Source organism: Urocitellus parryii, chromosome 8 (genome assembly GCF_045843805.1).
Source record: "Urocitellus parryii isolate mUroPar1 chromosome 8, mUroPar1.hap1, whole genome shotgun sequence".
NCBI classification, from domain to species: Eukaryota; Metazoa; Chordata; class Mammalia; order Rodentia; family Sciuridae; genus Urocitellus; species Urocitellus parryii.
In genome coordinates, this window is record NC_135538.1 from 90868616 (window position 1) to 90884820 (window position 16205).

The 16205-nt window shown below is 33.4% G+C and overlaps 1 protein-coding gene across 1 annotated transcript in view; it reads left to right on the plus strand.

Moving 5' to 3' along the window:
• The window catches only part of Eys (EGF-like photoreceptor maintenance factor), a 1574159-nt gene that overhangs the window by 392224 nt on the left and 1165730 nt on the right, over positions 1–16205 (plus strand). The window contains 1 exon segment of the mRNA XM_077801488.1: positions 12243–12364. Within this exon segment, the coding sequence (XP_077657614.1) occupies positions 12243–12364 (122 nt within the window).

Genomic DNA, 16205 nt, shown 5'->3' on the forward strand with positions numbered 1-16205 from the left:
CTCTCCCTTCCTCTTCCTAACTCTAGCCAGCCACTAATCCACTTCATTCCTTTATACATTTGCCCAAATATTTATTATAATGGAATCATATGTTATGAGATTTTTTGTGACTCTCTCCTTTTCACTTAACATAATTATTGACAATGTAGAATTAATTCCTATCATTTTGCTAGTTTTTTCCCTCAATGTCTTAATGTTTTTATTATATTATCCTCCCTATCAGTGGATTAACACACTGATTAGGTTAAGGATCTCAAAACCTGATAATTTCACCTCTAAACTTTCTTGCATTATCTCACACATGAGCCTTTGCAGGACACCACATATCTAAACCATAAACATGTCCCCTTAAATAGTGAAGGTGGTTTGAGATATGATGATTAATTTGAAAGAGGTAGGTAATACAAACAAGAGGGTAAGAGAATTTAGTCTGTGCTTCTATGTTTTACCTAGATGCATAAACATGTATATATGAAGTATTAAATTTTTTCCTGTTATTCTCACATCATTGTCAATGGGTTTATCTGAATGTAAAATTATGGTGTTTCAAAATACAAACTTAATGCAGAAATAATTAGGTTAAACACAAAGGCTCTCCAGTTGTTGGACACATGTTATTTTGCCTATATGCCACTTTATTTTATTTGGAAATTTTGTATACTGCAAACTAATCTCATAAGGTTTATTTTTATTTTCAGAATTTAAAATCATATAACTCAGAAAGTTAAATTTTATTTTGGCATCTGTGATTTTAATAATATAAGTTTATGTTGCAAAAAATCAGTTTTATTTATTTTTTAGAAAAAAATTTCAGAAATACCAAATAAACAGCCAGTAAATACACAAAGGTGAATCAAAATTTTTTGTTTTGTTTCCAAAATCACATGTTGATAATAACCCAGAAAATGCAAAAGGTTAAACAAAACCTTTTGTTTCGTCTTCCAGAATCACTTGATGATATTAACCCACCAATATTTTACAATGTGAACTTTTTTAGAAAAGGGATCATTTAAGATGTAATTAGTTAAACTAAAATTTAGTTATACTGGAGCAGGAGGGCCCCTAATCCATTATGATTGGTGTCTTTATCAAATGCAAAAATTTAGACACAAAAATGCATTAAAAGAGACCTCCATGTGAAGATGGAGGTAGGGACTTAACTTCTACAAACCAAGGTATAATGGTTAATTTGGATGGTCAACTTGACTGGATTGAGAGATGACTCTGAAATAACTAAGATTATGAGCTTTCTGTTCATGAGGGTGTTTCTAGAGATGCTCAGCATGTGGAAAAGTAAACTAAAGGGCAGAACCTTCATGAATGTGGGCTGCCCTGTTTAATAGGTTCGGGGCCCGAATAGAATAAAAGGCAGAAGAAGGAAGGAAATACAGGGAATGCAAGCTCCTTTCTTCTTGAGTGGGTGTGTTTTTGCTGCTTCCATCACTTGTAGATGTTGACTTCAGCTCTGTCAATGTGGACCCTCACCATCAATTCTCTAGGAGTTTCTGGGACTTTGGTCTTGAACAGAGGCTTCATCATTTCTTGTTCTTGTTCTGAGGCTCAAGCTTCATACATCTGAGCAGCTACTAGGTCCTCCAAATGTTCAATGTACAGACAACTGGAGATATTTACAACCCCCCGACATGCACACACACATACACACATATATATCTTGTTCTCTCTCTCTCTCTCTCTCTCTCTCTCTCTCTCTCTATATATATATATATATATATATATATATATGTAATATATACATGTATAATATATACACATATACATATAATATAGATGCAAATACATATACATACAAATATGTATATATATATTCTGGTTGTCTGTTGGTTCTCTTATCTAGAGAACCATGACTAATATACATAGAATGTGAAAGATTGCTGGCAAGATGTTGGATGCCAAGGTAAAAGTATGAACAGATTTTTCCCTTTCAGACTTCAAAAAGAACCAAAATTGTTAAGACCTTTTTCTCAGAATGATAGCCTCCAGAATTGTGAAGAAATAAATTCTTGTTGGTTAAGTCAACCAGCTTATAATCATAATGCCCTATCAAACTAATACATAAGTGTATCATACATTTCTAGGAGAATAGCAAATTTTTCCAGCCTTGGAAAGGGAATATAAGTGATTTCTGATTTCTAATTTAAAGTAGAAATATCTTGTACTGATGTCACTCAGTCAAAGACCAGAAGAAACTCATCCGTAGTTGAAAAACTTTTGAGTTTATTGGTTTCACGCAAAGAGAAAATGACATACCAAGGAGAACCTGGAGGGTATTTTGATGAGTTTTTTGACAGAGGCTTGGTGGATTCAGGCTTGTGTTTAGTGACTTTTGGGAATAGTTACAGGATGTTTGGCCTTTTATTCTACATTGCTGTCTAGAAGATGGGAGAAACAGATCAACTTGCATCTGTTATTGGTAGAGCAGCAGCAGTAAAGGTAGAAAAGGGGCAAAAGCCATTTTGTAGCTTACATAACATTGATTTTCGACTATGTTCATGCATGAATTTTGAGTGATATTATTTATATCATGCTTTTCATGGACATGGAAAGGCATGGTTTGATATTGAAGCTCCATAAATTATTTAAGTTCAGCAGGAGAACCCAAGGATCAGATTAGAAATCTAGTCAAACTCGCCAGACAATCTGGATGATCTCCTTCATTGTCTCACTAGAGCTATTCACAAAATATTATATGTGATAATAAATGTGGGTGTTATATGTTTAATCAGATATAGGAAGAACATCTTGTCATGGATTTTAATATTTTATTTATTTCTATTTGAAGGTATACATTTTCTGAAGAAAATTAAAATTCTCTGAAGGAAAGAAAATTATAAAGTGGAAATGAAAATAGTTGACTTTGCATGCTAGAATTCACCATGGAAAGACAATTGGTTTTCTCAATGTCAAATAAATAAAAACTAAATCTTATAAATTTATGAACAAAGTTTATACATCTATAAGATTTTATAGTTAATAAATCATTTCTAAAGACTACAAAGGGAAATACTATTATTTGCATTCTTTCTGTCTTACTGACCATTCTAACTTTGAGAAGAAATCAAATCCATACTACTTAAATGGAGGGAGCAGCAGATAGAAAAGTAGCACCTCTTGGTAAAAATCATTGCTCAGGCTTCATTGATCTCTGTCAAATATCTACATAATAGATGATAATAGCCATAGCTGGTTTATTACAATGCACAAAATGTCCACTAAAATGAATTCTTAGGGTCTGTAAACAAGTCAAGATGGCTCCTGGCATTTTGCCAGAGGGAGGGTTTGTGAAGTAACACCAGGGAGACATTAAGTGTGGAGATTCCTTATTGGTTGACTGCTGTATCTAGTTTATGTTAATTAAGATAAGCTGTATGTAATGTATATATACCCCTCCTGTCCTACAATAAATGGCTCCCACTCCTGCTGTATCAATGTACACAAGTTGTTTGTCACCCCCTGGTTAATTTGCTGCAGCCAGACTGCGGCAATGAATTACCACTTAATGTCCATTAAAGATATGCAGAATCAGCTGATTCCTCCCTGTAGTAAAACACACCAACAAAAAAGTGTAAGAGATTCACAATGGATTTTATGAGGATGTGAGGAGATTTAGAACATATCTTTAATATTTTGAGGTATGCTCCATGAGGAATGACTCTGTTTACTTGGTGTAGATCCCTGGATCACACTGTAGAGGCAGACACTCCCTGTCTAGTCCGATCTTTCACTTTTTTCCTTTTTTGTAGATTATAGAAGTTGTGGAATGCATTTCAATGTCCCTTATCTTTATGGTGAGTGCCATGATGCCTTTATTTCTGTCATATACACCTTTTATAGAACATCTCCCAGACCCAAATGTAACCTCAAGTCTATTATTGACTTATTTTAAAAATTTCCCTGTTTTTAAAATATCCAAATTCTCTATGACTTTAAAATTTTAGCAGCATTTTTTCTAGATTTATATAATTATAAAGAAAAATTTCAAAATAGTAGACTATTATGTTCTCATATTTAGCTTTTTCAATTTTTATAAGGATATACATCCATTTTGAAGTTTTAAATTCTTTTTCCTTAAGAATTTTAACATTATCATAAGGAACTAAATAGTAAAATGATTCATACAGTTGAAAATAGCATGCTAATTTGATCGATGCAGATTTCAATTAGAGAAAAAATAGTTCAGTTAAATGAACACTTCTAGTATCAGTACAATTTCAGTGGGAAACTTATCCTTTGTGTTTTTCTGAATTGATGACTTTGTTGTAAAAAAGAAATTAATGAAAATAGGCTTTTAATGTTTCTTACCCCATATATATGCAAATAAAATGTATATTATCTTACTTTCTCAATTTTAAGAGAATATAGTTTTCAGCAAAATAAAGCCTCAGGGAAAGAAGGAAATGTTATGTATTTTTTAAATACAACTTGGAAATACAATGTGATTCTCAGTATAAGGAGGACAACTAAACTTACATGATTTTTGGAAAGCTTTCAATGGTGCTTCAAAGTCCACAGTTTCTGTAGATCACAAAGCCTGTTATGGCCTTGCCCAACCTACTGAGACATTATTTCAAATTAAGAAGTTTAATTTAATTATATCCTCCTTTTTATCACATGTTAGCATAATGATGAACATATCATAATGCTAATATTGACGTCTTCTAGATCAGGATGCATTTTCACAACAATGATGTATTTTTCACTTTGTCAAAATTTATCTACTAATTTCTGTTTATTCCATTCATTTCCTATGATTGCTGTAACTAATTCACAGAAAGTCAACTACACAGATCGATTACTTTATAACCTTGGAGGCTAGAAGTCTAAACTAAGTTGCTGCAGTACTGCATTCCTTCTGAAGATGTCTATCATCTTGCCTCTACCAGCTTCTAGAGGCTGCCTGTATTCCTTGACTCATACTCCTTCCTTCTATCTATCCAGACTGTTGGCTGTCATCATACTATCTCCATCCTTTTTTTAAATTCTTGTCTCTCTTTTATTAAAGGACCTTGAAATGCCCTTATGATTACATTTTAGTTCCACTCAAATAAACCAGGATAATACCACCGTATCAAGATTCTTAACTTAATCACATCTATGAAATTTTATATGCCAAATAAAGTAGTAGTCATAGGTCTCCAGAATTAGGGCCTGGATACTCTTGGCCTGGAGAGGGACAAGGTGATTTGCCCATATTGTACAGAAAATAAAGCTTCTTTAAAGGCAGTGGCATGTTAGAGTCAATGAAACGTAGTAATGTGTTTTCCTCCTTCCTAAGTCCCGGGTTCCATTCATATTAATTTGTTCTTTATTTTCTGAATGTTCTCTGTATAGACATCCCTCCATTTCCTTTAGGCATCCCTTATTCTTAACCTTGGCAATATATGGTAATTCTTTAGGCTTCATTTTAAATGTATCTATTCAGGAAGTTTTTCAAGTGTTACTTAAGATGTCTTAGTCATCCTTATATTTGACTGTATTCATTTTCTCTGCTGTACAGAAAGTTGTTATGAGCTTAGAGACTTGAAACAACTCATATTTATTGTTTTATAATTTCTGAAAGTTAGAAGTCTATGCATGGCTTTTCTGTGCTGTCTATTCATGGCTGTGAGCTAAGACAAGAGTTCCTCTTCCTGACTGTTGGTAGTTAGTTCCATGTATTTTTAAGACTCTGGTCTTGCTTCCAAAATGGGGGTCTCCTGGAGTCTTTACAGCAACTAGGATCTACATGCCATACCCTGACATATGGTACTCTATACAGCTTTCATTTTGATTCTTCATGGATAGCAAGAGATTACCTGTGACTTAGTGTTTCACCTGATTTGGTAAAATGATCCCATGTTGATCTTTCATTTGAGTATCTCTATTTGGATTAGGGACTTGAATTATATATCTAAATCTTTTCTGCAATACAATGGAACATAACCATGGCATAAATTCTATCTTATTCACACATCCCACCCACATTTAAATAAAGAGAATTACATAAGGCATGAAAACTAATGGTGGGGATTTTGCTGGCCATATTGGAATTCCTCTCACCACAGTAACTATTTAGCTGAGAAATTAAACACATTTACCCCTTTCTATACCTCATTGATTTGATCTCCTCACTATTTATGACCTTACCATCTTACCATAGTCCTTGCCACATAGTAGAAACTCTCAACATATTTGTATAGTGAATATACAAATCATGAGGGTATGAAGGTAGACTGAATTCATGTGTATTCTGCAAAATAAAATATCATATAGATGTTTTTAAAATATGAGTAAAAATTATTATTCAGCTATACAATACATTATGCATAAAATCATTTATGAAGTGACAGTCAAATTAACTTTCCACTAGCAAAAATAAAATCCAAAAACTAGCCTCAAAAATAAATACTAAATGTAGATAATTAGAACAAAAAGGTATGTTTGACAAATTTTTGTAAAGGACAATTTATTTTTTATGCACTTGTGGCTGATGTTTGTACAAAGTAATTTCCCTAATTTTTCAAAGAAAAATACTTTTATTATGATGAAATAATATCCAAATAACTTTAATATGCCATATTCAATGTCATAAATTAATTACAAAGAAGAGGTCTTGTGCCCATTTGAATTGTTAACACAAACTTACCATAGCTGTTGCAAAAGTAGCTCTTATTAATCTATTTATTAATTGAAGAAAACCTTTATTTCTAAAAATGGATACTTGAAAGAACTTTTGTGGTTCCTTCCCCCTTTTTTTTGCTTGTCACATTTGGAAGTCAAAGATCTGAGGGTCTATTATATTTGGTACAGTTTTTTATTCTTTTTTATGGACACTATATCCTGTTGATTCCTTTACACACTGTTGATGTCTTCAGCAACCTTTAGGTGGTCTTTTATATCTTTTTTTCTTTTGGTCACAGTTGGGAAAATTATAAGGATCCTTAAGTTTTTAAATTTCTCAAACTATCATTGTTTTTATAAACTTTGAGATATTAAATCTCTTACCCTGATACTGTATATTATCCCCTCATTCCTGTAGTTGGCAAATTACTTAGAAAACCCAAGAAGTTTAAAGATTTAATTTTAACTGGGCTTTTGTCACTAGCCATTCATGGGTTGCATGTATGTCATTGCTCATGGAAGCCTAGTGGATAGAGACATCTGGTATCTGGGAATAACCAGTGGACATTTCCTCTGGTCAACTGCCCAGGGAAATTGTGAATCTCTTTCCTGTTCTGCAGTGGCCTACACAGCACCTGAGATGGGTGTGACCTACCAAGATGTCAATCAACCTGCTGACTGCAAGACATCAGAAAGCCAGACTCTGCCCTTGAAACCTTATCCCTGCCTTTGATGTACCCCCTTAAATAAACCACTGGAGCCAATTTCCCATTCCAGAATCCATGTGGACTAGATCTATCAGGGGCTTTGCATTATGTAAATATATTTCTGAGTATCTGTGTTTTATTACTTATTAATTAACTGAAACTGTAAGTTTTAAGGTGGCTTGGATTCCCCTGGGAAGAAAGAACCCTACAAAGAGTCACTGGCCATCCTTCCTCGCAAAAGACATTGTTTTCTCAAAGTATATAGCCAGTAACTTTTAGATGTCTGTTTATACATATTTGATTTACATTTTAATGAACGAATGCTATTAGTGGGATATATCCCCAGTAGCTGATCTTCTCAATATTTTTAACATACCTTGAAAACAGACATTTAATAATCATTTTGCGTTAATGGGCTAGTTGGTTCTGTTCATGGTTTACATATGTTTGATAGGGATTCTCTTGGGTCAGCCATCCTGTTTCTTATCTCTAAATATTTGTGTACATTCCAGACAATGGCAATCACTTTATCTAGTTACTTTTCTGATAAAACATAAATCTTAATTTCAGGAATGAGGTGTTTCTATTAAGCTTAAAAGCTTATTCCAATACTCTTATTTGGTGTTTATTTGTTTTGAGAATAGCAACAAATCCATTAAGCAAAGCTTATAGTGATAACTATCTCTGGGGTACCAGGAAGAAAACACAGGAGCATGAAATCATTAATAATGTACTTTCCTAATTGCAGCATCTTCAGAGAACACTGTTGAACAAGAGTTGGGGAATAAAAAAAAAATCAGTTATTTTTAAAAATGTTATTTTTAAAAGTACTGTCACTTAACATTACTTCCTGCTGGTACTTTGTTAGATGAAGCATAGAAATCATAAATAACATTACTTAAATTGTAATGGGGAGGGAGAGACAGAGAGAGGGAGAGAATCACAATCACAATGTGGAGGAGAAATAAGTCACTGTACAGTGAGTAAATTGAATGCATTTATGCAGAAATCTGCCAGGCAGATGACAGCATTTGCAGGAATTGGTTCATCAAATAAACACTGACACTTGGACTCTTTCCTTTCCAGGTTTGCACTGTGAATTTGGGCCTTGTGAGGCTAGCAACCCTTGTGAGAATGGAGCTGCATTTAGCAAGAAAACAGATCTGGAAATATTTTCCCTTAGGTTCCAATGCCAATGTGAGAAAATCTTTTCAGTTTCACCCTGTGAGATCAATGTCAATGAATGCAGTTCCAGCACTTACCTGTACAGATACTGCTGTGACAGTGAGTTCACTCAGCCACTGTTGTAATATTTGCAGAGCAGTCTAATTTAGAACATGACATAACAATAGGAAGGTCCATATATATGAACATAGCCTCTCTTGAACATCAAAGCCAATGCCAGCAGTACTAGGTACTGCTCTTCTGACAAATTTGTTTACGTTCTTGTTCATTGCTATTGTAGAAAATGAAGGATGCAGCTCTTATGTTCTGGTTATCAGAATTAACTATTTTTGCAATTTATTTTAAACTGTAGATTATTAAAGGTAGTTATTTATAGTCATATGAAAGTGTTATTTTAAATGATATTTAAAATTATTATTTTAGCTCATAGCTCATCTCTCTGTCTCATGCACACACACACACACACACACACACACACACACACACATAACCACAAACTTCTTCCTGATGAAATAATATAAATTCATAGAGGGAAAGAATAAGAAAGAAAAGAAAAATATGTAAGCATATAGAGAAAAAAGAGGAAAAACAAGAGACAGAATGTTTAAACACTGATTTTTATGTGGGATGACCTGTTTCATTTTTTGTTGAGACTCAGGAAAAATGACATAAAATCACATTGCAGGGGGATGTAACTAAGGAGTATGATAAGGAAAACAGGTGAACTAAGAGTCCACCTTCTTTTGCCTTATCTTACCTCCTTTGAATATGTTTTTACATAATCCTTTAGTCAATGTGTAAATAGTGAAAATAATATAAAAACACATTTCAATAGAAGGTCATTTACATAATATTTATAAACAAAACTAACATAAATCCATGACTAGATTTTCTAGTATAAATCAAGAACAATTAGAGTGAGATAATATGCTTAAAATATCTCAATAAAAATGGTTATTAATTGTCATAAAATCATATAATTCATAAATTGTGTAGGGAAAAATACCCTTTTATTTCTTTACTTTAAGTACTTAAACAATTATTTTTTGTGATGTCCATTTTTTCCTGTGGATCCAATTTAATAACCCAGGTTTTCTTCTGGTACATTGTTCATTTGTTATCTTTTTAGCCAAAAATGATCAACATTTTTATGTAAAATAAAAACACTTTATTTTTAACAACATTTTCTGTCTTTCAGATTCTTTGATAATTCAAAGTTACCTCTTTTTTGTTACTTTCCTTTAAAAATTTATCACTCATCTACTTAGTTATAAACAACTATGATAAAAGTTAATTTGAGTCTTTTTGTTTGTTATTTACTAATATGCATTAGTGTCCAAACCTGAATTCTAATTATAAACATATTTTAATTATCATTATGATTGATGGTATTTCACAATGTCTTACTGACATATTATATGGCACACAGTTTTAATTTAATTTATTATTATACATAATTCCATCTATAACATACAAAGAAGCATTAATTGGCACTTTCATCACAATGATTTATTTATTTTTAATCATTTGCATTAAAGATAAATGCTCCATGAAAATATAAGTAAAACAGAAGTAAATTTTGTCTAAAGGCTACTAATTCTGTGTGTCTCCCTTTTCTCTTGTTATTGGCTGGGCTGCCATGTTCTTCTTAGAAGCCATAGTTGTACATGCTTACTGAGGCACAGCTACAGAAATCAAGATGCTAATAATGTCCATCACATTCCACCATTATTTCTAACCCCATACCCCCTCCCTTTGCCTCCAACCTCTCTTCCCTATCTAGAGTTCATCTATTCCTCCCATGCTCCCTCTCCCTATCCCATTATTAATTAGCTTCCTTATATCAAAGGGTTATTACACATTCAGCATTTGTTTTTTGGGGGGATTGGTTAACTTCACTTAGCATTATCTTCTCTAACTCCATCCATTTACTTGCAAATTCCATGATTTTATTCTCTTTTATTGCTGAGGAATATTCCATTGTGTATATATGCCACAATTTTTTATTGATTCATCTATTGAATGGCATCTAGGTGGTTCCACAGTTTAGCAATTGTGAATTGTGCTGCTATAAACATTGATGTGGCTGTGTCCCTGTAGTATGCTGTTTTTAAGGACATTAAGAAGGAAACAAAATTATGTTCAGAGAATTTGTACAAACTCAGATTTACATATTTTCAAAAATATAAAGACCAGATGCTATTTCACACTAGCAGAGAGACCAGAAACATAACAAATCCCTATGTGGAATCCTGGTTTAGATCCTGAAACAGAAAAAGGACACTAATGGAAAAACTGGGGAAATTCAAGAAGGGTTAAAGATTAGCTAATAGTATTGTACCAGTGTTGATTTCTTTCTTTGGATAACTCTGCTATGTTTATCAAAGATGTTAACATTAGAGGAAACCAGATAAAGAATGTACAAAATGTTCCTATTAAAAAAAAGAAGAAGAAGAAGAAAGAAAGAAATCAAGATGCTGCTTAAATTCTGCACATTGCATTGAAAATTCTGTTGCCACCTAGTGCCTCAGTCTGGCTGGGCACAAGATCAGGAGCCACTCACACCTTGTAGATTCAAAGGGCAACTCTTTATTCCTGAACTCACACGGCACTCTACACACTTTCTGGGGAAATCCACGTTCTGGGCAAAATTCACATACTCCACCAGGCTCTGAATCCCAAATACTTTTTTTAATCCCAGGAGAACTCAATGGGAACTCAAGGAGCGGGTGTGCCTGAGGCAGCAGGATACGCCCTATTCCCAGCAGGGTACACTTTAAACCTGGAACCGCCCTAAACCCAAGGAGCAGGATACTCCCTAATCCCAGCAGGATACACCCTAAACCTGGATCCCCCTGGTCCTTGAGCAAGGTCACCTTACTCAAGTATACACGCAATGTCACTGCAAATGACTTGGGTCCAAAGGCAAGCCCATTCATTCCTACTTGGCAATGGCCCTCAGCAACCTAGGACCTAAGCATTCAATGAGAGTAATAGCAGGTACATACCAGAGGCAGAGTGGGAATGTAGATACATGGTGAATCCTGGAGATAATGAAGGACCCAGGGACTCTCTCTTCAAGTAACTATAAGTCCATTCTTGCTCCAATGACAATTCATGCTGTCACCATTTCCCTGAAACATTTCAGATACTGTTTTTTTTCATCGTTAATGATAATTTAATTATTTAAAAATAGTATACTTACATGTAAAAGCTCTTTTTTTTTAAACTGAGGGTTAAGTAGATAAATATTAGCTTTCAGACCACTATTTGAAACTTACTTTGCAATTCATTTTCTACCCATATAACTTTAAAAACAAGTAAACTTGTATATTAAACCTAAAACAAACTAGGAAAGTTCATTGATGCAGAAATTAGCTACTAATTATGTTTTGTGTGCTGTCAAAAAGACTGAGAGTGTGAGAAAAATGGAAATTATATATATATATATATATATATATATAAAACTGTTATCAAATGTCCATTGTAATCTTTCTTATTTCAAATAATTAAAGTTTTTTAAGTCAATAGAACTGAACAAGGTAGCAGTGTAGGAGAGAGTGTGATAGAATATTAAATATAGAAATGTGTAATAGAGTATTAAAAATAGGAATTCATACTTTATTGGATTAAAGGTGAAATGCATAGCTGATTACAACATTTTAAGAGTAATTTACATTACTGTATCTGTACTATGATTAAAAGAGTATAAAAAAGTTTTCTTTGTTTCAGCTGTTGGTGGCTTTTCCTGCTTATGCAACTCAAGTTATGCTGGACAAAGCTGTGAGTGGGACACTGATGGCTGCATCCTGAATGTCTGTGAGCAAAATTCCACCTGCAAAGATCTGCATCTTGTTAGTATCCATTGGTCTTATTAATATATCTTAATGAAGAATAGCATAATTTAACCCCTACAAATACAGTAAACTTTTGCTCTATGGTATGTACACATTTGAATACACCTACACATATTTTTTTAAGGTTAGGAAACAGAAAATCAAACAATATTATTTTTAACTTCATTGTGTTAAAATATTTACTCTATGCCAGTTGGTATACATACTATATGAAAAATAGATTCATAGCTATCAGTGATTACTGCATTTGTATAAATTTTCAGAAATTCTTCTAAAAGTGCTATAAGTCTCACAGTCATTTTTTTTTTTGCCTAATTTGAGGTACTAAATTCACATACATACATTCACTGTCATTCACTATCTTAACTTTTGCTGTGATTTCCATCATGTGTTGAATACTCCATCATTTCCTTCATTCATCTGTACTGGTGCTGTCCCTTCTGTACATATCCATTTGTCATAGCCTTTGTCACAAGCATGTGCCATTCTGCCTTAAATGAACTGTGACACAGTTGGCAAATCAATGGGATCCCCTCAGGCTCCTCATTTCTCAGAAAGCCTGACATAAAACACATCTACTCAAGGTGGACTCACTTACTCACAGGCCTCAGAAAATAAATGACATACAACAAAAGTTAATGCTACAACACTGGTATAGGCTTATACTTTATTCTTTAGCAACAGAAACAATTTTTACAAAAAGACTACAGTAGTTGAAGTTAGAAAGCAAGTCTTTCAAAAACAAATGTTTTCATCAAAATATTTTGACTATCATCAAGGGTCTGACACTGTTTGTTTTTACAACGACAGGATAATTTGCAGCATTTTTTTTTTTGTTTCCAACAAGGAAGGCAGATACATAAAAGAATAATTGTAGTTAATGTTTGAATATACATGACCAGCACCAGGGATGATCCATAGGTTATTGAGCCACTAAACAGGAATGTGTAATTTCCTGTAGCTTCATCTTGATTCATAACAAATGTGTTATCTAAATCATGTTAATCTAATCCTAGAATCAGGGAATACATTAAGAATGGGCAGGAGATACTACACTGGTCTCTGAGACAAGAGAAGTTCTTTCAAAGAAAAGGTCACCTCACCTGCACATAGGATGTAAGAGGTAGGTGTGTCCTTTTCTAGAACTTGTAGCTTCTGGATTGTATGAATCTAGTTGCTGTTTTCAGGCCTCAGGTAGATGACTCTGAAGGCAGCAAAGACTCACAATTGAGAAACCCAGACGTATGATCCATTGTTGAATCCCTAAGTGAACTTCCCAGGTGCCATCTCAATAGGTGGAACTAATTATAAGAAATCATTATGGCCTCTTGTTTAGAAAGACTAATTTTCTTTTAGTTGTGGGTAAATTATACAATGTGGCACATTCATGTATGATTGATTTTTTTTTAATCCTATGGCTTCAGCTGCAACTTCAAAAATAATAGTTTTTTTTTAGTAGAAAGAACTTCATACCCCAAAACATAGCATTCCACTTCTAGGCCTGACCACAACTTTTGTGTATGACACTAAGCTTGGTCATTTGACAAATCAGGGGCTGACTTTAGAGGATGAATCATACCAAACCATAGAACATGCAAATATACTATTTTTTTCCATTATCTACTTTTCAAATTTCCTATAAGAACTTATTCAGACTAACTTTAGCATCAGCTCAAATTCTTGATTACTATTTCTAGAAATTGTTAAAACAAGAATAACAGAGAAAGCAGCAAAGTTAAAAAAATCAAGTTTCTTAATAAATTTCACCTAGATTATCTATGTGACTAATTAATTAAAACCTATGTTTATACACAAGGGGACTATTGAAAGTATTTAATGCATATGTAAATACACACACATTATATATCAGTTTCAAGGAAAGAATTGTCATTGGCTTTGTGATATCTTTTCCAAGATTAGTGTTGTGAACACAACAATTTGTTTTTAAAAAGTTATGTAATGTTCAAAGTATTTTGTATCTTGTTGATATTGCATCTGGGGCCCCAAGACTACTCTCACATTTGATAATTCCCAAGAAAGACTAAGAACAGTTGTTTTACTCTTTGATAGTGTTTATTACAATGCAAATTTATAGGTTAAAAACAGAAAAGGGAAATGACACACAAGATCAAGTCTAGGAAAAACCTGGGATCTACATCCCACATGTTCAGCTCTTAAAGATACATGGACAGTGTTTAAATATCAGAAACAACTCGCAACAACGTGTATGGAGTGTTGCCAACCAGGGAAGCTCATGTATGGCATGGTGTTCAGAGTTTCTATTGTGGATCACTCACAAAAGCATGGAGGTCCTACATCATTGAGTTTCCCTGACTGGTTTCCCACTCCTGTAGTGATCAAGGTGACATAGCATTGACCTACAGTGCCACAGCACTACAGCCCCAGACATGCAAAATAAATAAATAAATATATAGAGGAAAGAAAGACTTCCAGCATTAATTACAAAATTAGCATGATCTAGTTTGCATAACTGAAGGTATCAAGTTTCAAAGATATCATTATCAGTCATGATATTCAGTGGCTCATATGTTCCAGTCCTTTCTTCATAATATTCAAGGTTGGAGTACCCAAGTTTGCTCAGTTAACTTTTTTACTCAGATACTTGGGTGAATATTGAATTTTGGTATTATGAAAAATGGTACATAATTAGAAAAACAACATATTCTATAATAATACACTGAAACAAAAAAATTATCCCCAAGACATTCTGTCAAAGAGAACGAGCTAAAATAAAACTCATACTTTTGAAATAAAGCTTGAACTAGACATTATAAATATATGAAATAGAGCAAGGTTCAACTTGAGCTTTACATTTTCTTGTTTTCACTAACTCATTGGTGAAAAAATAAACTATGAAATGCTGAATGTTTTGTGATGGAAGATAAAATTAGAAAGATATAGAATAGGATTTTTCTAAAGAATTTGTAATAATCCTTAAACACAGAAAGATGACTTTATTTCATCTACAAGGCTTTCATTCACATTTGGCAAGAGTCAGCAGCCTGCCTGTTGCAGGGCAGGACCCTAGACCAGCCCAGGCACTCCCAATCACAGGAAGCTTGCTGCTTCTTTAAGCTTGGTGTATGTGTAGCTTTAAGTTAACCTTTTCACACATGCCACATTATCTTCTGATTATATGGCAGCACCATGATGTTGAATTTAGAATATAAAGCAGAAAATCAGGAGACTTTCAAAGCACAGTGAGAGGTTCTCTGTAACAATGGCCAATTTTCTTCTTTTCCTTTTTTTATGGCTCAATAAACCTGAATAAACAATGAGACTGAGAAAAGAATGTTGAATGTTTATCAAATAATAAGATACAAATGTTAAAAACAGGTATCCTGAGACTTAGCCCCTCCTGTAACTGTCATAGGCATATTTGAAAGTAACTATTTCTTTGTGGTTGTTTAAATATGTATGATCAAATTAGTCTAGTATTTTCCCTCTCATTTTATTTTCAGTTTCCTCTGTATCCTACATGAATAATGAATGATTAATTTTAATAACAGCAGGAGAAACAAAAATAGTGCAATAGAAATAATATGTGGAAAGAACAGAGTTTTTATTCATATACAACTATATGAACACTCAGACATATGATACACTACAGACTTACATTTTCTCCTGTGTAGTCAAAACAAACTGAGTGTTCTAGTAATAAATAAATAACTATTTTTTTTCCCTTTGCCAACCACATGGTTGGAAAGTTCATGTTAGTCCTTTGAGACTTAGCTGTTTTCTCCAGTTGAGATTATAAACGCGGGGGTTGGATCAAGTGGCTGCTATTAAAATGCCTATTGTGCCACCTCTTGTCCCT